General features: G+C 51.9%; 1 protein-coding gene across 8 annotated transcripts in view; it reads left to right on the forward strand.

The window, feature by feature from the left end:
- Window positions 1–23,858, forward strand: part of BIN1 (bridging integrator 1) — a 154,629-nt gene that overhangs the window by 90,469 nt on the left and 40,302 nt on the right. For 5 of the 8 annotated variants that reach the window (XM_065412907.1, XM_065412906.1, XM_065412909.1 and 2 more), the window contains exons 4-9: window positions 227–321; window positions 2,005–2,100; window positions 6,526–6,633; window positions 14,690–14,775; window positions 16,639–16,714; window positions 18,694–18,776. In XM_065412907.1, coding sequence (XP_065268979.1) covers window positions 227–321; window positions 2,005–2,100; window positions 6,526–6,633; window positions 14,690–14,775; window positions 16,639–16,714; window positions 18,694–18,776 — 544 coding nt within the window. Of the gene's footprint in view, window positions 1–226; window positions 322–2,004; window positions 2,101–6,525; window positions 6,634–9,216; window positions 9,310–14,689; window positions 14,776–16,638; window positions 16,715–18,693; window positions 18,777–21,896; window positions 21,942–23,858 lie in introns of all 8 variants that reach the window. The other 3 variants (XM_065412905.1, XM_065412911.1, XM_065412904.1) reach the window with 2 other exon arrangements.

Consider the following 23,858-nt stretch of genomic DNA (forward strand, 5'->3'; position numbering starts at 1 on the left):
CTAGATCCTTGAGCCCCTCTCCTCCTTTGTTTTACATCCATGTTATTGCGAGTTCAAGATGTATTAGCAAGGATCACGCTTGGAAAATATCCTGCCTTAAACTAGAATCAGGCTCCTGTTATCCATTCCATGCAGTCGAGTTCCTGCTAGCAATGGGGAGGGGCTCTTGGTGCCTTGGTGGAGCTCTGTCCCTCGGTTTTTGAGGCTGCCCTCTCTTCTCTCCTAGCAATGCACGAGGCCTCCAAGAAGCTGACGGAATGCTTGCAGGAAGTGTATGAGCCGGAATGGCCTGGGAGAGACGATACCAACAAAATAGCCGAGGTGAGACTCCATGCTGGGGCGGGAGGTCGGCCTCCGGGGGAGAGCGGATTAGCGGAACCAGTGCACTTACGTCCTACGCTCGGCTTGGGAGCCTTGCTGCGAGACATCTGTCTGGCAGCAATGATCCTAGGAAGACGAGATGGCTTTGGCCATCAGGAGCCGCTTCGGAGAGAATGTTGGCCCAAATGTGTCATGGGTGGGGACTGGGTGCATCCTCTATACACCCATCAGCACCAGGGGAAACACTGGCTCTATCAGCCCTGCAAAAATGTGGATAATTAGCCATCCCCAGGTAAACTCTCAGCATGGGCACTGTTTGTCCCAGCCTGGTCAGGATGTCTGGTCTCTTTCACTGGGGAAACAATGTTTAGAGTCACGCTAGGGTTAGGTTAGTTGGGGGAAGGCACGCACATGGACTGGTAGATAAACTGAACAGACTGGGTCTTGGTACCTAGCTGGGAGTATGATCTAGCACAGTAGTCTCCAACCTTTTTATGCACAAGATCACTGTTTGAATTTAAGATCAACCCAGGATCTGCTCCGCCCCTGGAGGTTGGGGTTGGGGTGCGGGAGGGGCTGGGGGCGAGGGGTTAGGAGTGTGGGAGGGGGCTTCGGGCTGAGCCTAGGGCAGGGGGTTGGGGTGCAGGAGGGGGAGAGGGGTGCAAGCTCTGGGAGGGAGTGTGGGTGCAGGAGTGGGCTCTGGGCTGGAGCAGAGGGTTGGGGTGCAGGAGGGGATGCGGGCTCTGGGCTGGAGGTGAGGGGTTTGGAGTGTGTGGGTGGGGGGCGGCTCCGGGCTGAGCCTGGGGTGGGGGGTTGGGGTGCAGGAGGGGGTGAAAGGTGCAAGCTCTGGGAGGGAGTGTGGGTGCAGGAGGGGGCTCTGGGCTAGGGCAGGGGGTTGGGGTGCAGGAGGGGCTGGGGGCGAGGGGTTAGGAGTGTGGGAGGGGGCTTCGGGCTGAGCCTAGGGCAGGGGGTTGGGGTGCAGGAGGGGGAGAGGGGTGCAAGCTCTGGGAGGGAGTGTGGGTGCAGGAGTGGGCTCTGGGCTAGGGCAGGGGGTTGGGGTGCAGGAGGGGGTGCAGGGTCTGGGAGGGAGTTTGGGTGCAGGAGAGGGCTGCGCTTGCAGGCACGGACAGCACATGGAGATCTGCTCCCCCTCCCCCCAGGGGCCGCAGAGACATGCCAGCCTCTTCCGAGAGCGGTGTGGGGCCAGGGCAGGCAGGCATGCAGCCTCACTTAGCTCCACTGCGCCGCTGGCTGGAGATCGCGATCGACTGTCAGAGGCTCCAGGTTGGACCAGTTGATCACGATCGACTGGTTGGGGACCACTGGTCTAGCAGTTTGACTAGGAGAATCAGGACTTGTGGGTACCATTTCTGCATCTACCGTGTGACCTGGGATATGCATTGTTGTTGTGGCCGTTTTGGTCCCAGCATATTAGAGAGACAAACTGGGTGAGACAATATCTCTTATTGGACCAACTTCTGTTGGTGAGAGAGACCAGCTTTTGAGCCTCACAGAGCACTTCTTGATCTGGGATATGTCTGCCTCAGGCTCTCCAAAAGAGACGAGATAACTATCTCTGGGATGCTGGGAGGCTTTCCGATTGTACTGTGCTTGGAGATCCCTGGCAAGAGAAATGTAGAGCATTCTGATGGTGCTCATAAGCATGTTCCTTTTGTCTTCCAGAACAATGACCTGCTCTGGGTGGATTTCCATCAGAAGCTTGTGGATCAGGCCCTTCTAACCATGGACACTTACCTTGGCCAATTCCCGGACATCAAAGTAGGTTGCTCCCCTCACTCCTTTCACATTGTGCTAGAGAGTCTCTGGGACGCTGCGAGTTGAGGTTGGGGCTTTGCACGAGCGCTTCTCTTGGGACTCTATATCCTTTAGCTTGGGGGTAATGAAATGGATGTGGCATGGGAGCACCTCCCACTGAAATCACACTGCCCCCTGTTGGCCAAAAACCAATCCTCTGCTCTCTTGGCTAGTGAATAGCTGCCCTGGCAACCAGGGATGTGGGGTATGTGAAAGAGAAGGAAAGGGGATGCTGCTATTGGATACATTCCAAAGAGGATGGAGCTCGGCTGTTCTCAGTGGTGGCAGATGACAGAACAAGGAGCAATGGTCTCAAGTTGCAGTAGAAAACACTATTTCACTAGGAGGGTGGTGAAGCACTGGAATGGGTTACCTAGGGAGGTGGTGGAATCTCCATCCTTAGAGGTTTTTAAGGCCTGGCTTGACAAAGCCCTGGCTGGGATGATTTAGTTGGGGTTGGCCCTGCTTTGAGCAGGGGGTTGGACTAGATGACCTCCTGAGGTCCCTTCCAACCCTAATATTCTATGATTCTATGATTTTATGCTGCAGGATCAACTCCCATGTAGATTGTCCTCTACGTATTGGTGCAATAGCTGGATTAACTGGAGCTGCCCTGGGAAGGCGTGAGATCTGCACACTCAGGCTTTCCGGGGAGTTTGTGGGGAGCTCCATGCTTCACTCATCATGATAAATATTCCCTGGTTCCTCTGCTCTTTTACTTCCTGTCACTGGAGAGTGGCTCCATGCCATAGACTGGGGAATTGTCTGTTAGCCAAGTGCGGTAGCATTTTCTAATACACGGGCTTTCATCAGCCCCCTGTGAGCAGAACATGTTTCAATCGGAAACCCTCTGTCATCACTAGAATAGGGTTTCATTGTCTACCAGCCTTGTGAAAGGAATAAAAGCACCCAGACAAGGCTTCATTCATGCTTTCCTGCTACCACAGATCCGGGACTGTGGAAGGGAAAAGCCGCATCGGGCATTGACACCAATGCATTTAATGCACTGAAGAGAAGTAGCTGAAATGACATAATGGTCCTTATTCCTCTCTCCCATGTTAAAAGGTGCAGGAGGGAGAAATTTACCTGCGATACTCAGGGGCTTTGATATACCAGCAAGCCTGCTGCATTTCCCCCTTCTAGAGGAGACACTCCAGGCAGTGCCAGGGGATGGAATGAGAAAACGCATGGGTGACCTCACATGCATCTGCCTGAATGGTCCCTGAACCACCTTGGGAGCCCCTGGCCCCATCAGTACCACCTTTGCTCTGGCTCTGCCATGTCCGAGCCCATTACAGCTGTGCTGGCATAGAGTATGCCAATTGGCGAGAACACGCTGCCCAGAAAGTGGCTGTCGGCCGACCCGGCCTCTCTCCCACCAGGCTCCCTGGAGTCAGCGCACAGCTTTGCAGTGGAGGGTAGGGTCTGCGTGGGCATTAGCCTGGTTTTGGTCTCTGCTATTCAGGCCACCGCTGTAGGGAGTACTGGGACCTGGGTATGTTTGTGCACAAGGGGGCAGCCTGTGTGTGATTCTCTTGTCAAGCCAGCATGACGTTGGTGTGGATTCACGGACGGCAACGAAGTTAGTTCTGATTCTTTTTACGTGGGAGCAGCATGAGGTACACACAGAGCAGCCGTATCCAACAGGTCACACTGGCGTTTTTTAGTGGAAAACAGGCCCCCAGCTTTTCCTACCCAGGTGCAGCTACTGAAACACCAAGCGGGAACGTGAATGCTGCATGGCTCGCGCGCTCTCTCTCTCACACATGCACACTCTGCATGTCTCTCTCACACACTGGCTGACACTCACGTGTGTGCGCACACACACTCTCTGCATGTCTGTCTCTCTCACACTGGCTGTCTCTCTCTCTCTCACTCACTCTCTCTGCATGTCTCTCTCTCTCTCACACTGGCTGAATTTGCGTATCTTAAATAGATTCCCCCCCCCCCCAGAGTGTAGACCTAGCCTTAGAAACGTAAGTCGACCTATATTGGTCGACTTACCGCCACTGCAGTCATGTCCACACTACCCTCCTGGGGTTGGTGGTGTGTGTCCTCCACAGAAGCGCTTCCACCGATCTAAGGGGGCACTGTGGGGAGCTGAGAGCCCAGTCTGCCCACAGGCTCTCGGCTCCTGGTGGGCTCCACCCCCATTCCCTGCCGGGAGCCCAGAGAAACCGCCTACCTATTTCCCGTCGGGGGGGTGCGGGGTGGGAGAGAAGCCGCCCAGGTTTCTCGCCCTGGCTCTCAGCTGGGAGTGCCGTCCAGCAGGCCAGCTCTCCAGGGAAGTGGGGGGACTGATGGGCTCTTCAGCTTGGAAAAGAGACGACTAAGGGGGGGATATGATGAGGTCTATAAAATCATGACAGGTGTGGAGAAAGTAAATAAGGAAGTGTTATTTACTCCTTCTCATAACACACAAATTAGGGGCCACCAAATGAAATGAATAGGCAGCAGGTTTAAAACAAACAAAAGGAAATATTTCTTCACACAACACTCAGTCAACCTGTGGAACTCTTTGCCAGATGATGTTGTGAGGGCCAAGACTATAACAGGGTTTAAAAAAAAAAAAACTAGATAAGTTCATGGAGGATAGGTCCATCAATGGCTATTAGCCAGGATGGGCAGTGATGGTGTCCCTAGCCTCTGTTTGCCAGAAGCTGGGAATGGGCGACAGGGGATAGATCACTCGATGATTGCCTGTTCTGTTCATTCTCTCTGGGGCACCTGCCATTGGCCACTGTCGGAAGTTCTCTAGCTGCCTGGCTTTCTTGTTCTCTAGCTGCCAACAGCTGATGTAAGTAAGGCAGTGTCTACACCGACTGTGTGTCGTCCGCCCCTAATTACAACATCAGCCCCACACCTCTCAGAGAAGTGGCGTTATTATCTCGGTGTAGCAGGAGCAAGACTGTAGTAGATACTGACATAATTAGGTGGTCGAAAGCTGCCTTAGGTCAACCTAACTGGGTAGTGTAGACCAGGGCTAAATCTTTTCCATGTCTAGCTTCTCTGGAACGCTGTTAAGGTTTTAGGCTGGGGTTCCAAAAGGAACCTAAAGGAGTCAGGCACCCAAATTCCCCTGAATTTGAGCACCAAACTCTCCTTTCAAAATCTCAGGCCACGAATATTGCAGCATTACTGATGTGGTTTTTTTCTTTTTCTTCCTCTTTCTCAATCCCCAAGTTGGTTTGACATCTCTCCAGGATTGTCCTGGAGTCTCCAGGAATTAAAGAGTAATCCTTAATTAAAGATGTCATGGGATGAAACCTCCAGGAATATGTCCCTTGGCAACCCTATCCCCAAATGATGCTCCAAACAGTGAGAAATTAAAACCCCCTGCACACCGGAAGCAGCCAGTAGCAGGTCCTGCTCCTAGGCAGAGGGGCGCAAGTGGCTCCACGTGGCTCTCGCCCACAGGCATCGCCCCGCCCCAGCTCCCATTGGCCAGGAGCTGGCCAATGGGAGTGCGGAGCCAGTGCTTGTGGCTGCCCTGCCTGGAGCCAAACCTGCTGCTGGCTGCTTCCAGGGCGCAGCGCGGTGTCGGAACAGGTAGGCACTAGCCTGCCTTAGCTGGCCAGCACCACTCACAGGACTTTTAATGGCCTCGTCAGCGGTGTTGACCACAGCTGCCACGACCCAGTTCTGGGTAGCGACCCATGGTTTGAAAGCCACTGTTCTAAAGGATGCAATGAGCAGAAAGGGGCATGAACCAGCACTGGGGCTCTGGAAGTTTAGGGTAGTTCTGATTCAAACAACAACTGGGCCTGTCTCTGCTGAGTTTTTTTTCTTTCTCTTTTTTTTCATCATTATTTCAATATTGACTCAAAGATCAGGCTGCCTTTATTGCAAAGGAGCCTCCAGGTGCCTCTTAGAATCCTTTTTTTTTTTTTTTTAAACCCATCAGAAGTGGCAGCTGTTTTAGAAGGCTATTGAATGAGAGCCTGATCCAAACCCAAGGGGAGCCCTTCCAGTCATCTTGAGGAGCTTTGGGTCAGGACCTTGTGGGAGAGCAGAATCATGGGGCTGCGCTGTGCTAAAAGATCCAATCACAGGATTGGGCTCTGGGGTGGAGGCCGTCTTTGCCTCATGTCCAGCACTGTTGGTGCTGCACAGATAATGGAGAAGGGTGATGCAGAGAGACATTTCCCTGATGCCTGGGGAAAATGCTGCCGGTGGCAGAGACCTTCCGAAGGGGGTCACCTATTATGGGGTCTGAACCCCAGAAGCAACAGGGGGTTCCCGCTAGCCCAGACCCAGAAAGGCCAATTCTTTACTCACTTAATGGGGTGTAATTGAGGAGGGGTTTAATTATGGAGTTCAGATGCCGAGGGGCTAAACTTTATGGCTCTAGCTGTTCATAGCTGGTGTCTCTCTCTCTCTCTCTCTCAGTCTCGGATCGCTAAGCGAGGGAGGAAGCTTGTGGATTACGACAGCGCCAGACACCATTTTGAATCCCTACAAACCGCAAAGAAGAAAGACGAAACCAAAATCGCCAAGGTAAAGCACAGGGCGGGACCTGCTTTCATTTATTATTGTTTTTAATAACTGCTCATTTAGGAAGCTTTAACATGTTGACTCATCGTTCCCAGGTGCTTTCTGTTTAGAGAACTGTCATGCAATGATCCAGCCAGAATGTTTTCTCTTTGGCAGGGTCCCACCCATGCACTTATTTTTACTCTCCAAATAAACTTTAGGAGAAGGCTCTGAAGGCCTTAGTGCACTGACGCTAAGCTTCTGTGCAGTGTGCCTGGTACAGATTTCAGGGGTACGTGGTTAAGTTTTGGTGAACACAGAAGCCTGAGCGAGAAAGGAAGAATGGCCTTACGGTGCCAGCTAGGAACTGGGAGGCAGGAGATCTGGGTTCTATTTCCTTCTCTGACCCTGGATACCTGCATGCCTCAGTTTCCCCATCTGTAAAATGGTGATGAGAATAAGTGGTTGGCCGCTGGGCCCTGAATTCAGTAAGTCTGCAGAGTGCTCTGAGATGCTCCGATCGACAGTGCTGTAGCAGTGTTTGCTGGGAGGGACTGCCTGGCACTTTCAGCGTGGGCATGGCCGTGACCCGTTCAGAGCCTCTGCTCTGTTAATTCCTGCTGTATACATCGTGCCCTGAACAGCTTTGCTCTTTCAGACTGGAAGGTGCTACAGCCAAAGCAACTCAACTGCCAATTTTGTTGGAATACCCTTCAGACTCTCTGAAACCACGCCCTCCCAGATCACTTGGGCCTTGTTGTGACTAGGAATTAACGTGTGATGTTAACATGTGCTCGCTAATGCATTTTGAAACATCCTAGTGTGGACAAGACAGAGTAGACTTTAACATGTGCTAAGATGGTTGAATACTGGCCTAGGCACCCCCCTGTGAGCACATATTAAAGGCAGTAGGTGAAATTCTGCCTCCATTGATGTCAATGGGGAATTTTGCCACTGACTTCAATGGAGCCAAGATTTCATCCAAGTGTGCCTGGTCTACACTCGACTTTCCCATGGTGTTAGCCAGAACATGCTAACAGCACACCTTAAATTCTAGTCTAGGCAAGGCTTTAGGGGAGGGATGAGCTGTGTGGGAGCTAGGGATGGTGGAAGAAGTTTCTTTACTCATCTTTTTATTTGCTTGCACTATGGATAACCGGGCAAAACCAGGGAACAAAATTGAAGGTGACTTTAGGAACCAGAATCGTTGCTTTTTTCCATACCTGATGCAATGTCCCTCATTCAACACATAAGGCTGGTCACTCTGTCAAATGGATCAGTTAACAGAACTTTCTACTGGCTTTTCTCTTTCAAGAGAAACTGAAGCACATGCAGAAGTAAGAAGGGAATTTTCCTGGGGGTGGGGAGGTGGAATCTTTCATTTAGGGGTGGTGTGAATTGGCAATTTTAAAACTTGCTGCGGTGATTCATATACGAACATTGGAACCCGAGGCCACTGGCTCTGGTATTTTCAAGTCTGGGAAGCTAGACTCCACTAGCTTGGCTTCACTCACTGGTCTCACCCAAACTGCTCATGTGCTGACGCTCTGTGACAGATGACCAGTTGTTGACAGATTAATAGGTAAGGTCGATGAGCAATGTGGACCAAAGGACAGAGCCCAGGGTTCTGTTCCCGATGCTGCCTCTGGGTCACTTGGACAAAGAAATTAGAAGTCACCGGGAGCTTTTCCAGTCACTGCAGTGGGCTTGGTCTGGCCCTTCAGCCCTCTCTGCCTCAGTTTCCCTGCCTGGTAAATAGGAATAATGCTACTTACCTGCCTTTGTAAAGTGCTTTTGAGCTCTATGGAAAAGCCCTGGAGAAACGCAAAGTCTTGTTATTACAGTATAGAGCAAATACTGGGAGCTGACTGATGTCTTCTCATGATATTAGAATAACACCAACAGCATCATGAATTCTTTTGGACTCCTCCTTCCTCTCCCGTCTCCCTTCTTATAACACATGTACACCCCCCCCAGGAACCCTGCCACTTACTGCTGAATTGACAACACTCCATTAAAATACAGTGCTGTACACTTTAAATACACCTCTACCCCAATATAAAGCTGTCCTCGGGAGCCAGAAAATCTTACTGCGTTATAGGTGAAACTGTGTTGTATCGAACTTGCTTTGGTCCACTGGAGTGCACAACCCCGCCCCCCCGGGGCACCGCTTTACCGCGTTATATCCGAATTCGTGTTATATCGGGTCGCGTTATATCGGGGTAGAGGTGTAATTGCATGTGGACAAAAGTGATGTTGAATTAATCCCGACCTCCTGGAAGGCACTCGGCGGAAACTCAACACGGGGCATTTGTGTGCTAAGTCACTAACCATTCTTGCCTGTTGCTCTTTGCAGCTGGACTGCTGGTAAACAGTCTCCCAGCCCTGGTGCCCTCCGTCTCCAGATCGGAACATTAATTACCGCTACACTTGGCATGCTTTGAAGGATTCGTAACTAATTGTCCCCTGGATGCTGTGTCTCTTGCCTTGGTGGTGTTGGGTTGCCCCAGCCTGTAATGCTCTCACTCTTGTGATTTTGTTTTCTAAACAGATGTCTGTCTCTCTTGTTTTTGTTTTCTCTTTCCTTTGAAAACGCTCCCCCCGCAGCCTGTCTCGCTGCTTGAGAAAGCTGCGCCTCAGTGGTGCCAAGGAAAACTACAAGCTCATCTCGTTGCTCAAACTAATCTGCTCCGAAATCAGGTGATTGCCGACCTACCTGGCTCTAACCCCCGCATGTGCTATTTTGGGCTCTAGTCCTGTAATGTGCGTTTAATTTCCAGGCAGTGTTCACTCTAGGCCCTCTGTAAAGTGTGTCCTTCTTACGCAGAGGCCAGATTTCTTCCTGGTCTAACACCAGTGACCTTAAGTGAAGTTACATCTGGGGTAGGTTTGAGCCGTTGATTCCCCCCCCCCCCCCCCCCCCCCCCCAGTAAAACTGTATTATGCTTTGCCCAGAGGCGGATTAAGATTTATTGGGGCCCTGGGCACAAAGAACATTTGGGTTCCCCCACACCTCCCTTTCAATGGGGCCCCAACCCCTGCTCCTCAGGGCTCCAGCAGGAGCCCCCAAATTGGCCGGGGTCCCTGGGCACGGATCCCATAGGCCCGTGCATTAATCTGCCACTGGCCTTGCCCCATAAAGTGAACACTGGGGGAGGGGGTGAAGATCCCATGCAGTTCCGCTAGTATATATATATATTTTTTCCTAAATGAGAAGCAGATTTTTATGGTTTAAAAATAGAAACCTTAAGAAGCTGTCTCGTGAATTTCTGCCATTCAGTAAAGCTGGAAGCAAAATATCACAGCAAAAACCAGAAGTGCTTTATACATTTGTACAAATTAGTTGCAAAACTTTCCCAGGGTGAGATCCAAAAATGCAGATTTGAAACGATTCATTTATAGAACAAGTGCTGAGAAAATCTCCCAAGGCCTCAGAGGTCTGGTCTGATTTGGATTAGAAATGGATGCAAGATGTGCATCCAGCACTAGACTTTGAACACCGTCAAGTTGCAGGCCTTGGGGCTGCCTGAAAGCAGGGTTTGTCCAGGTATTATTTAGATTTGAGAACCTACAGGGAAGGAGCTTAGTAAGTGAAGTCAATGAAACTATAGTTATTGAAATTGGATTCTTTGTTCATCCCCCTTGCTTGGGGAGTGGGAAGGAGAAACTTGCCTTCATGGTGGAATCTCCCATTGTGAATGTTTTTCAGGGAAATACTCAGACCCAGATCCTCAAAGGTCTGTAGGCACCTAACTTCCATTTAAAACATCGCCTAAGTACCTTTTGAGCATCTGGGTCTCAGGGACTTACCGTAGGAGCAGACAGACAGGAGGACTGCAGTAGGGAGGAAGGAAAACAAATACTCTGAATGGGAGGAGGACAGTAAGTCATTGTCCTGACTCAGAGAAACCCAAATACCTACTCATACATTCCAGGTGATCTCATCTGCTTTCATTCAAATGCTCTCTCACATTCCTGGTCAGTGAATGAATCACGGTTTACCCATGACAGGTCACACTTCAAAATACCTGGGAGCTTTCACAGCCAATTTCTGATTGTACAGATACGATGCTGGCTAATAAAATGCTGGAGTGCCACGTAAACTGAGCATCAGATCACGGAGAAGATGGCTGATTGCAATTCCTCTAAGGGTGACCTGCAAAGGAGGAAAAATTGTACACTTTTTTTTTGCTTCTTGATGATGTCTAAAGGCCTGAAAGGTTTCTTTAGGCTTGTTTTTCAGCTGAGAAATACCAGGGGAAAAGGGAGAATTGGCTGGAAGTTTCTTTGGAGGCCTGCACAACTGGAGAGAGAAGTTTCTCAGCCCATAACCAAAGGAATCAGCGTTAAGCTATTAAACCCCTTCTCCTGCCAATTGCTCATCTTTCAGTCTCGTGTTATGTCACAATCTCCCTAATTGTCCGCTCTGTTTATGTGTGGCGACTAAGACCGGGCAAGCCCTTTGATTTCTAATATAAAGATGAGTTGAGAATTAACCTTTCAAATAACTAACCAGCCAGGCCTTTAACAGATAGAAAATAGTGGGAGTTTCCTGTGCACGCTCAGGAGGTTTCCTTTTAGGGGGTGTAGCGTTCTGGTGACTGTGCCATTTGGAACAAAGAGGAAACAGCTTAGAGCAGCAAATTCCTACTGCACCTTAGCTGCACTGAAACACTGACTCCTGTCTAAGCAGCAGTGTCCTTGGTGATCTGTCCCATCAGCCAGCGAGTAACCAGCTAACTGAGCGGTGTGTCCCTCTGGTTCCCCAGAGAGGAAGGATGGCCTATGGGTTAGGATCTAGCTTGGGACTTGGGAGACCTGGGTTTAGTTCTCTGCTCTGACACTGTTTCCTGTGTTGCCTTGGGCAAGTCGCTTAGGCCCAGATCCTGCATGCCTCAATCAAAATGGGAGTTCAGTGAGAGGAAGGTGCCTAAATACCTTTAAATATCTGGGCCTTGGACTCTCTACCCACTGGACATTAAGTCTGGGTATGTGGGACCCGGGCTTGTGGACTCGGTGTTTCCAAGGCTGTGCTTAGGCATCTGTACTGCATTGTAAGCCTGGGTTTACAATTGCTGCACCGGGGTCTCGCAGCCATGCTAACACGTCCATACTGCACTGCACAGACCTTCGGACTCGGGTCTGCAGCTTGAGCTGCCTCCCCACTGCAGGATGACAGGGCTTGGACCTGTGTCTCAGCAGGACTTGGTCTCTGACCCCACCCCCTTATCAGGGTCCTAGGATCCAGGCCCTGAGTGCTTACTGACCCGAGTCAGCCTGAGAGGTGAGTGGACGGAAAGGGGGGCTTGGGCTCAAATCTGAGTCAGAGCCTGGCCCGCAGTGTAGACGTCCCCTCTTTTCCCTACCTGTAACATGGGGATAACGGCTGTACTGATGGCAGTGGGAGCTGAGGACAGCTGCGAGGAGACGCTCAGCACTGCACAGAATCAGGCCTGCCGCATCCAGCCAAAATAAACCCTGCATAGAGCTGGATCCCGGTGACCATATACCATTGGCTTGGCCAGAGCACGGGAGAAATTAGTTTAGCTCTATCACTGGGAACAACAAAGGGATTTGAAATATCCACCACGGAGCCCTAGCCATAGCTCTGAGCTGCATGGACCCCTCTTTCCTTACGTTTCTAGAGTGAACGCTGCCTGCGGGCTTTTACTGGCTGTGTTTTGGGCTGTCCCAATACTCGCAGATCGGCGCAGGGTTTGCTTTCTGGGTCCTTCGGCCCGGAGAACGGATAAACCCGAGGGAGGGACCATGTCATTTCCTTCACTGTGCAATGGGGCTACTGAACAACAAACAGAATTTAATGGGGATCTTGGTCTCTGGGGATTTTAACTCCTGATTACGGTTCAAGCCAGGTGTGGAAATGAAAGGGGACACATACGTCACCCTTTTTTCCTTTTGAGTGAATGGATCGGAAACATTCGTGCCCTGATAGATGTAAAGACCAGAAGGGACCCTCATGGTACTGTCCTCCGCCCTCCTGCATAGCATAAAGCGGCATCTCTGTTTAAGAGGGGGTTCATTTTTTGCAAGCCCACAGAAAATGGTGGGCTTGTCTGTGCCATGCACCGGGCGGAACTGCTGAATGCCAGTGCGCAAGAAAGCTGGGTGTGACTCCCGTTGCTCCGTGCCTTCCCTGGAGTGGCTCCGTATCTCCGTTAGAGACCCACCATTTCACAGACAGGCCGAAATGGGCATTCCTTCCAGTACCCAGCTGTCTCTCCTCTGGAAGGAGCCCCTTGTCCTCTGACCTTAAGCATGGAAGACGTCACTCCAGGCTTCTGCTGGGGGTGGCGACTTCTGAAAGTTGGGTGGGGGCTAGACTGACACACCCTGAGCCGCCTCCTCTGCTAGTTCCCCCTGGCCAGGGAAGCAGGAGACCAGAAGTAGCACCTGGGTCTGCCACATAGCAGGCCAGTATGCATCCTTTTCTGACTGCCCCTCCTGTTAATCTGGTTTGTGTGCATGCCCATCCTTGAGACAGAGAGCCCAACGCTGCCTAAAGCCAGATTTCCTCTATTAACCCCATTGCAGAGCAGATCTTTCTCTGGGCGATGTCTGTCCCCTTGTCTCTCGGAAGGGACAGGAAGCCAGCCTCCGGTTCCGAAGGTTCCTGTGGCAATAGGAAGGCAGAGAGAGCGGGCCCCTGGGGGGGGCTGGATTTGCACACAAGCTGAAGAGCCCTGTGGCATTGTGACATTCCTGCTATTGTTGTTAATATAAACAGCAGCTTGTGCTGGCCTTCCTGTTACGCTGTGCTGTGGGGTGGTTACCCTGGGGATTCGCTGTTCTCTGTCCCCCCACCACGCAGGCAGGGGTGAAGCAGAGAGTGGAAACATTGAAACTGGAACGTTCGCAGTACAGGGCCTTGAAGGGAGGAAGAGGGACGCTGGGACGGGGAGGAGCGGGGGAGTGGAGTGGTGGATGTGCTTGATGCGGACTCAGGGGGAGTGGGGTGGCAGACGTGCCCATGCTGCCTCAGGGGGGCTTGGGGGGTGGGCGTGCCAGGTGCTGACTCAGGGTGGGTGTAGGGTGGTGGGCGTGGCCAGTGCTGACACGGGTGCTGGGGGGTAGAGTGGTGGTGGGCAGTGGCGGATTAATGATTTTGCTGCCCCTAGGCCCAGGGCCGGCTCTGGGTTTTTTGCCGCCCCAAGCAAAAACCTCCGAGATCGCAAGTGCCGCAGCACGCAAAACCCCCCCCAAAAGAAACACAACCCTCCGAGAGCGCACATGCCGCCCCTGCAAATTTGCTGCCCTAGGCCTTGTCAGCCTAGGCGATAATACGCAGCTGGTGGTGGGTGCGCCTGGTGCTGACTCGGGGGGAGGATTGGAGAGGGGTGGGCAGACCTGGTGCTGACTCGGGGGGTGCGGTGGGGGAAATGGGGTGGTGGAGGTGCCCAGTGCTGACTCGGGGTGTGTGGGGCGGTGGACGTGCCTGATGCTGACTTGTGCTGTTTGCAGTAGGAGCAAGGAGCGTCTTATGTCTCTGCGTTATGCCAGGATTCTTGCCCTGGTCCTGGGCTCCTTGGTGCTGGCAATGGGAGATAGGGGGATTCACCCAGACAGTGGGCCAATGGGCAGAGCAGGCTGCTGGGCTGGACGCTGGAGTTAAAATCTTGATCAGACCCCAGTGTAGGAGCTTTGCACCTGGGTGGGTTCCCCCATGGCGGAGGATTCCTCTTCAGCTGGTTTAAGCTCTGGCAGTGCAGAGCCCCGTGTCTTCGATTCTCCCTGTGCACAGGGGTTCAAAGCTGTCAGCCGGCTCAGCACCATTGCTGTCCATGGAGCTAGGCTGAGGTACACCCGCTGGGGTCTGATCTTTCCTCTCGGCAGTCAATTAGGGGAGTGGCACCGCCGTAAAAGGTGGGTAAGCAAGAGGAGAATCAGACCTCTTGTCCTCAGCAGAGAATTAACCCAGGCAGCCTCCCGAGGGGTTCAGCACGGCCAGTGTGGTGTGGGGGATCTCCCTCGCCTGGTCTCTCCAGCTGGCCAGGGAAAGAGCGAATGCCTTGCGCTGCATGGAGTTGGGGGGGTGCTGACTTGTCCCGTCTCTGTTGTGAAGGCCGAAGAAGAGCTGGTGAAAGCTCAGAAGGTGTTTGAGGAGATGAACCTCGATCTGCAGGAGGAGCTGCCTTCGCTATGGAATAGGTGAGCGCCCGAGGGCGGCCGCCAGGGGCCAGTCACCCCTTAGGGAGGTCGTTACTGTGATGGGCTCCCCATCGGTGTGAAGGGGGGGCCTGGGTTAAGGGTGACCCTCTGCCCTGGATTTCTGGGTGCGTCCCAGCTCTCTGGGCCTCTCCTAGCATTCACAGAAGCCACCCCTTATCCTGTTTCCAAGACCCTGCCGTCCTTGGATCTTCCGGGAACGCAGCAGCCACCCAGTGTGTGTTGCTTTTAGGGGCTGTCCATAAATTACATAGCGCATTAGGGCATGTGGGGGGGTTAATTTTGCATGTTTGTTTCAGTGGTACAAAACGGTACAACGGGTGGTAGGGGTCATGAAAATCTGCCTAGGGAGAGCTGCCCCCTGCCTCCTCACCCAACCCCAAAGGCCTCTCTCTGGCTGGTACGTGTCCCACCCAGACAGCACCGGGCTCTCTCCTGAGGAAGCAGAGGCAAGGGCCCTACTCCTCAGGAGAAACCCGCCTCACAGCAAGAGCTGGGCGGCTGCAGCTCCGGAGAGCACGTTGCCGTGAGAACGTGGGGCAGCGCCAGCCCTGGCTTGGTGCTGCCCCAACGTCCCTAACCCAACCCCCCTCTACTCCTGCACAATCCCTCCCCACCCTCAAGGTGCTGGGTTCGCAGCGGGCAGTTGGGCAACAGGCAGAGTCTGTCCCTGCCAGTTTGCACCAGCTGAGGATCTGGCCCCTGCCAGCTTCAAGGCATCTGTCAGTTTGGCTATTGGCAGCAGGGCACTTAACCCCGTGACCCCCCAAGTAACCAGCTTGTCCCCCTATAGTCGGTCTCTAGCTTTCTAGCCGTGTAGCTTATTCCTAAGGCTTCCCGAGCTGTGATAGGTGAGCCCAGCTATCTCCTCTCCACCACCCCACTCTACTTCCTCTCTCTGCTGGTCACTAGCGGAGATGAAACATTTCCGTCCATGGCTCTCCCCTGAGAAGGACAGATCTGCTGCACCCACCCACCCTGCATGAGGGGTGACAATACGATTTGAGCTACGCACCCTAACGGAACACCTAATTGGGGGGCATTGGGTAATTCTTGGCCGCCTGCTAACCTCACTGCCTAGCAGGCCGGGGTGGGTGTGGGTGTGTTCCCCTCCACGTGGGTGGTTACAAGCTGCTCCAGTTAATTGTCCTCCGTTACGAATTGCTGGGAGAGCACCATCTGGCTGAGCTCCTGCTTCTCAGGGCTCAGCTCTAGCTGTCTCTGCCCTGTCAGCAGAGAGACCCCTGCGTGTAAGGGACGGTGGGTCGCTCCCCTTCTTCAGAGAAGAAAACCCAGCAAGCAGGAGAGCACTTTGCTTGGCTTGACTCAAATCACTAGATTTGGGAGTCACATAGTGAATGTGTCTGGGACCAGGCCCCTAAAGCCTGCTCGAGTTCTGGGGTTTCCCTGCTCAACCCTCCTGTTTTCCCCCCTGCGGTTACTGTTGCCATGGCATCTTTTTCCAGAAGGGAGGACGGGGCGGGGTGTTGGTCCCTGGCCAGTGCCACTCTGGAGAATGGCGTGGGGTGGGTCCACCACGAAAAGCACCCCGACAGGCCTGTCTTCTCCCTTTCTGCTAGAACCAACCATCTCCTATAGGCCCCACTGGCCTGCTTTATTCAGTAACTAGTGTCTGTTTTGCTTTGCTGCCATGTGGGAGTCGCCCCAACCCACAGGGCTGTCTGGGGACTTCCTGACCTACACTGCACTCTCTCTCCATCCTAACAGCAGCTTAACTGTGAAATGCGTGTGTGTGTGGGGGGGTATTAGCAAAGGAAACCAAGTCCACAGACCTTGGAAGAGCCACCTGTATCCACTAACCCTTGCTCTGTTTTCATTTGGCAGTCGTGTTGGTTTCTATGTCAACACATTCCAGAGTATAGCAGGCCTAGAAGAGAACTTCCATAAAGAAATGGGCAAGGTAAGGTTGCTGGCCCTTTTATTCATTTGCCTTGCTGTTCTCATTAACAGTCACTTGTGCAGTGCAGCAAATGCACCCAGGGCTGGACAAGAGGCCCGCACCAAGCTGAGGCCAGGCACGTCTCTTGATGGCTTTACAATCCTAACATCCCTGTTTAAATAGCCATCCGGTCACTGCAGGGAATCTTACGGGTTTCAGCTGGGAGTATTGTTGACCGGAGCGTATTCTCCTAAGATCAGTGGATCCCGCCTAGACTCAAAGAAGCAATGAATGAAGCCAGTCTGATTCAGCACCTTCAAACTTTTGGGTAAAGGAGTTTCACTTACTAAAATGGATAAACTGGTAGCAAAGGTGCCATCTGTAGTAAGCCTTCAATGCCATAAGGAGTATCTCAAGGAGCAGATGGCTTAGTTGCTCCATGCTTGTTCTGTAGCTGCCTAGCCAGGCCTTGAAGAGGTCTGAGGGGTAGTGAGTAGCAAGGCCAACACACTGATTCTTTCATCCAGAATTCTTGTTTTCATTTAACTTAAAAACCAGATTTGAAATAACTCCTGGAGTCCTCCAGGGTTGTGCATTACCCACATGATTTATACACTCCCTATACATCCCGCTAATCTTTTATGAGGAGACAGGGAGCCCAAGTGAAAACAGATACTTTTGTTCTCCAACTGTAGTCCGGGCAACAATACAGCAGCTAAGCAACAAGCAACATTATGGTCGTTAAATTCCCAGACGTAACCACTCACAGTGAGGAAATGGCTGGCATGATTTAAACATTAGCTTCAAGTTCTGCTGATACTTCACAGGGACCCTTACAAAAATAATCCAGTGTTCTACAGTAATGCTACAAACCACTGTAGTAACACTATTGTTAAAGGCAATGGTTTTTTGTTTTTTTACTTATACTCCAGTACTTTATAAGGGAAAACTTTGGGAAACCTGTCTGCTTAGAGCAGTGATCCCCAGACTCTGGGGTATGCCCCCCCGGGGGGCATTGAGGAACATTTGGGGGCAAAGAGGGAGCGCCACCCAGCCCTGCTCTGCCCCCAGCTCTGCTCTGGCCCCAGTCGCAGCTCCACCTCCTGGCCCCATGCCCCGCCGTGGCCCCCACCGAGGCCCGGTCACCGCTTCACTCCCTGCCCTGGGCACCCCCGCCTCAGTCCCCGGCCAGGGCTTTGTTCCTGGCCCCAGCCCCACCCCCAGCTACGCCCCCCAGTCTTGGTTCCTTTACCCCTGTCTGCATTCCCTCTCTTCCCCCCCACCCCCGAGCCACGTCTCCACTCCCTGCCTTGGTTCTGGGGGGGGGGGGGAGACAGGGGTAAAGGGGGGAGAACGTGACCCTGAAAAGTTTTGGGACCACTGGTTTAGAGAGAATCCTCTTCCTGTGTCACGTTTTGCAGGTCTCTTCCCCAGTTTTTTTGTTGTTTGGGGACATGTGCAGGAAACCAGGACCTTTTGTTCCTTAAGAGTCATTAGCTTCTTATTAGAGCTGTAGGATCGAATTAATCACTGTCATGGACGGTGCAATACCATTGACAGTGATGGAGTGGGATGTCTTAGTGCCAACGGTGACTTTGGCCTGTAATTTTGTTTGTGACACAGCCGTTTCATAGTAGTAACCGGTGGTGTGGACAAAGATGAGGTTCGAGGCTTCAGCTGTGCTCATGCAGAGGTCCCTGGTAATATCGGGGAGGGTGGAGAAAGGCAGGAAATAGAAAAGACCTGAGCAGGTTTGTTTGTAAATCAGACACAAAGGCTCCCCAGGGGGTGCTGGTGGCGCTTCACGGTTTGGAACATTAAAGAATGCGCGGATTGCTTTAGTGCTTCCGGATTATGTTCCCGTTAAAAGGGGGTGGCCAAGGAAGGGCCGGAACGAAAGTAGGCCTTCTCCTGGGGCGTCATGGTCCTGATGCAGGTCTTTGCCTTGGCTAGCCAGCCCTATTCCCCACCTGCTTCTTAAGGTTCTCTTCTTTTTACAGTTGAACCAAAACCTCAACGATGTCCTGATGAACCTAGACAAGCAGTACTCGAGCAACGCCTTCCCCATTAAAGCACAGCCAAGGTGAGCCACCGTTGGAGCGATGCGCTTTCCCCTGCAGAGATCGAAGGGGCAGGTGGGAGGCTGCTGAGGAAATGTCTCTTACAGGGGAGAGTGAAATGATTTTATCTGCATCCTCTTGATTTCAGTTCTCCTTACTCACCCTATATGGCTGTCACCTAGTGGCTCTCACTAGATCATTCCACCCCCAAGATGCAGAACTGAACCACCCAGTGCTTCTCATTGCAGGTCGCACAATGGGACACTTCCACTTCCAGATCATGGGCTTCACCCTCATAGACACACATCTAAGACCAAAGCTCCTCTGAGTCACGGACACAAGAGCCCCATGTCCTATCTCCCCCTGCCCACTGTCCCCTCTCCATCCCAGCTCTGGTCACCAAACCAGAATCTCCAGTTGGCAGACTCTTGTGCGCAATTACCTATTTTGTGCATGAAAATGGCGGTTTTGCCCGGGCAAATCTCGTGGGTACAGTTAGAACCTCACGGGAGTTTGGCCTTTGCATTTAGGGAACATCAGACCCCTAATATGCCCTAGGAGTCTCTGCAAAGTGCTAGCGTCCACAGGAGCCTTTTTTTTTTTTTTTTTTTTCCTCAGCAGAATCTGATCCTCGTTGGCTCTTGAGCCTTTCCAGTTAAGGGGGCGGGAGGGGCGGGCTCTGGCTGAGGCTGTATCTGGCTCCCATCCAAATGCGTGAGTGATGAAGCTATGCGGGCTTCTGGCTTCCAGCTGCTGCTCGTCCCACATGCTGGGTGAGCAGTAATGCAACATAAATGCCAAATCAGCATGTAGGGGGAGTTAGCATGATGTCAGTGATAACTTCAGCCTATGTGCCTTGCTTCAGGACAGCTGTTGAAAGGTTAGAGCAGCTGTGGGGACCCCTGTGGACTCCTATTCCTTCCCCTCCCAGTTTAACCCTTTGTTGCAAACACAAAACCCAGTACCAGCGGGTTTATACGATTCACCAACTTTAAAGGTGAAGATGTTATCCTAAGTCCAGGGCCAAATTTTACCTGTGTAAACACAAACTTCCATGAAACTTAAGACCAGTAGAAATGTTTCCATCTTCCCCATCTAGCAAACATCCCCTTGCAGACTTTGCAACCCAAAGACTGCGGCATTGTGCATGGGGAACTGAAAGAGAAACGGACTCTTCTGCCCTCTACCAAACGATGTTATGATCTGAATAGGGCACTACTGTGTTAGAACATTTCCTACCCCATGGCAGTTAGGTCCTGTGCTATATAGCAGACCCTCTTTCCTGCCCCTTCCCTTCCAGAAGAGCACCTGTCCCTTGTCCCATAGCAGGCACGAGATCTGTGATGTAGTGAGCACAGAAGTTTGGGGTCTGCTCTTGGCCATAGAGTCCAGTGACCTTGCAAAACCCTATCCCAGCCCCATACCTTGAGAATGCGTTTCTGGTGTGCAGGGTCTCTCTCAGCTGGGAGCAGGTGAGATCCGTACAGTTCTAAAGACACCAGGGGTGAAATCCTGGCCACCTTCAGACCAGTGGGAGTTTTGCTATTGACTTCAATGGAGCTGTTATTCCACCCCAGCAGTACAGGGTGGTTCTTCCCTGGTCCCTTTCCTCATGCAGCCGGCTCCATCCTGCCAGTCCACTGGGATGGGGTCATATGGGGCAGGTTTCCTCTCATGAACGATGGAGCTCTGATTCCCTCCAGAAGGCACCCAGTCCTGGTTAATCAAAATGATTGGGACGCTCTCCTGAAGTCTGCTTGGATGGGAAGCACAAAGCACAAGAGAGGGATAAGGAGGCAGGAGGGCTGCAGCTGATGCTTTAACTTTGGCCCAGTGGAACGCAGTAACGACAACTCAACATGCGTTTGTTTATTTTTATGAATCCTTGTGACTCCTGGCCAGCAACGAGGCCTCCCCAACAAAAGCTTCCAAGAAAATCAAATTTTCCATCAGTGCAATTCTGGCCCAAGCAAGTCTCCAGCTTCATCTGTAGGATGTGAGGCAACCCAGCTCCCTCCGCTGTAGCCCAGAGCACCGTGGCTGGCTGGGAGAGCTCATGCCCTTAGGAGGGAAAATGAACATGGAAAACCCTGTATGTGTAGAAACTCACGGGCTTGGCTCCATCTTTCCCCTCCGTGCCCAGTTGCCCCAGACATGCCCCACTGACCCACGCCACCCGTGCTCTGAGTCAGAGCTATGGAGACCTTTGCAAACAGAAAAGCATTCTCCTTCTCTCTCCTGTTGCATTGCTTTTGGACTCTACCGAGGGTCCAGACCTGTCCTGTAATAGAGCCATTCCACACGGGTACCCAGGGAGGGGGTTGGATGGCGTCAAACATTTGTTGGGACAATAGATTTTTGCAGATGGCAGGAAATGCCCAGTTGCATTTCCTGCCATCTCTCCAGCATCTTGCCGGGGAATCTTGTCCGGTGGGGTTGGGGAAATGCCCCTTCCCTTTCTCATTGCAGATCCTGGCCTGCAATAAGAGTAGACGATTCCCCTCATTTGTAGACGCAGGGACAGGGGCTGGAGATGGAGAGAGTGAAAGGAAATGGATGTAGATGGGTGGAGAGATGGGACGGTTCCCCTGTTATGTCAGCGTGTTGTCTTTGTGAGGAATTCTGCTGTTTGGCGCTGCGCCTGGTGCGACTCCCGTGTGCTTTGAGAGTGTAAATGGAGGGGAGCAGCGTAAGCCGCTTTCAGTGCAGGTGGGGAGAATGGAGAACCGGGAGTCAGGATTTCTGGCTTCTAACCCCTGGTCTTCTGCTGGCTTGCTGTGGGACTGTAACTTCTCAACCCCCATTTGCCAACCTGTGAAACAAGACGATTTATGGATCCCTGCCTGTCTGGCTTTCTACACATCTGCCTCTCTCTGTGCAGGTCTGCCCCAGGGTCCCCAGGGGAAATTCACAACCCTTAACACTGCCAGTGCTTGTGCAAGTTCCTGCCAGGCACAGGGAGTCCTGTCCTGTCCTGTGCTCTGCTCCATAGCACTTAGACTAAATCCAGAAGCTAGGAGAAGGAAGGGCTTGAATACAATCATCCTGTGGCACCAGGTTCACTGGTGCATGGCACCTTAACATTTGCTCCCCCATGGCTGTGTTATCTAGTAATGGAAATCATTGTGTGCCGTCCCCACCAGAAAGAAAACTAAACTGTTCTCCAAGCTGAGGAAGAAGATGAGCAGGTACCGGTATGGAGAGCAGCATTATGAGACGTGTCTGAGTGGAATATAAGGCCATGATCTAACAGTCTGGGGGGGTGTTAACTTGGGGACTGGAACGGAATTCCTTGCATGACTTGGTGTGTTTCTGGCCCTGTGGAATCATTGAAGATTTCTGCATGTCTGACTAATCCTAATAATTTTTTTATTCTTGGTTTGAATCCCTGCTCCCTTTCGGGTTGTTGGTCTTCATTTGAGGGTGCTGGGAGGTATTAGTGGCCTGTGACACGCGGGAGGTCAGATTGGATGACCTGGAGGTCCATTCTGGCCTGACACTTAGACTCCATGACTGTTTGAACCCTGAGGTTTTGTCTGGGTTCAGAGTTGCTCTGGTTTAACTAAAAGTGTGATTTGATTAAAAGCTGATTTAAACTGGTGCAACTTTGACTGTTAAAAAGGCCTCATTTTCCCAAGATGGAGCTCTCCTTTCGAATGTGTAAGAGAAAATAAGTTGCTACAACCCTCCTCCTGGCTGAACCTGGATTCCCCGTGCTTTGCCCCTTGTGATAACCAATTACATGGATCAGTGCAATGTGGTTATAAAACGCTACCATATCGCGCAGGTGCGAATCACAGCACCAGGTAGAAGCAGTGGGGAGTCAAGCCTCTTGCCTTTTAAAAAGCACATGCTTGTAATTTCTGTTTCAATAGACAGAGTAGTCCGACCGCCTAGTGGTTGTAGCCGATGGCTACGTGCATGTTGTAACTAAAGTGGAAACACGTAGGAGATTATTGAGTGTATTTGTAAAGGGAGACTTAAGAGAGGGACTGAATGCACCAGAAGGGGTGGGGGTGGAGAAAATAATAGGTGCATAATTGTGTAGAAGCATTTCCTAGCTTGGGGGTTCCTTAGACTCTGTGCTGACACTTTCTACCAAGACTGGACAGAAAAAATAATTCTAATCCCAGCTGGCTCCTAGAATGCAGTGCTGTGTAATGGTTAAAACACAGGATTGGGAGCCAGGCCTCTTGGGTTCGAATCCCAGCGCTGTCACGGACTTGTTATGTGCCCTCAGGCTCTCTCTGCCTCAATTTTACCCCTCTGTACCATGGAGATAATAATACTTCTCACAGGGAAGTTGAGGGATTTAATGAATTTTTTAGAAGACACTTTTGAGCTCCTCAGATGAAAGGGGATAAGCGACGACTGTTTTAATGTTGTTTTTATGTCTTTTTTTTATTGGGGAACTGAAAGGTTAAGATTCGGGCAAGTTGCGTGTCTGTTTTTACTGCTGTCCGGTAATCCTGGGGCCCCAGTAACAGGAAACCTCAATAGCTTTACCCAAAAGTTATTCCACGCAATGGCTGTGCCTGCACTAAGTACAGCATCTCCGCACATTTCCCTTCATGGCACTAACACTGCAACAGTGGGAGCTCTGGTATAGGCCAACCACTAGAGTTCTAGCCACAGGCTCATCTTGCTTAGAGCAGGTCCAGATGCCCCTGGGTTAAAACGCCAGGGCTTTGACTATACTAGGCCCCCCACTGGGTGGCGCTGGTGCAGGTGGAATGCTGAGAAATTTGCAGGCACTGGAGCACGTGTTGGGACCAGGCTCTGATCTGCTGCTTGCAGGTTATAGTGGTGCTACTTGTGTCCGTCTACGTCTGGGTGTGTAGTGGTTCCCTTACCATTCCCCAGAGATCAGTGTGCTTTGGTGCTAAAGAATAAATTGCGTTTGGCTAGAAGGCACCATCTGATCCTTAGCCCCTCTGCTGAGATGCCCACCCCTCTGCCACGTGGGAGTTTGCAGAGGGGAGACTGGGCTGGGAACAGAGAGTGGAACCACGGGTGTCCCCTCCTGTGTAACAGCATTGCTGCAGCACATGGGCGTCCCATTTGCAAATGCTGACATAGGCTGTTCTAAAACAGTCCAGGCTGGG

This window comes from Emys orbicularis, chromosome 11 (genome assembly GCF_028017835.1).
Source record: "Emys orbicularis isolate rEmyOrb1 chromosome 11, rEmyOrb1.hap1, whole genome shotgun sequence".
NCBI lineage: Eukaryota > Metazoa > Chordata > Testudines > Emydidae > Emys > Emys orbicularis.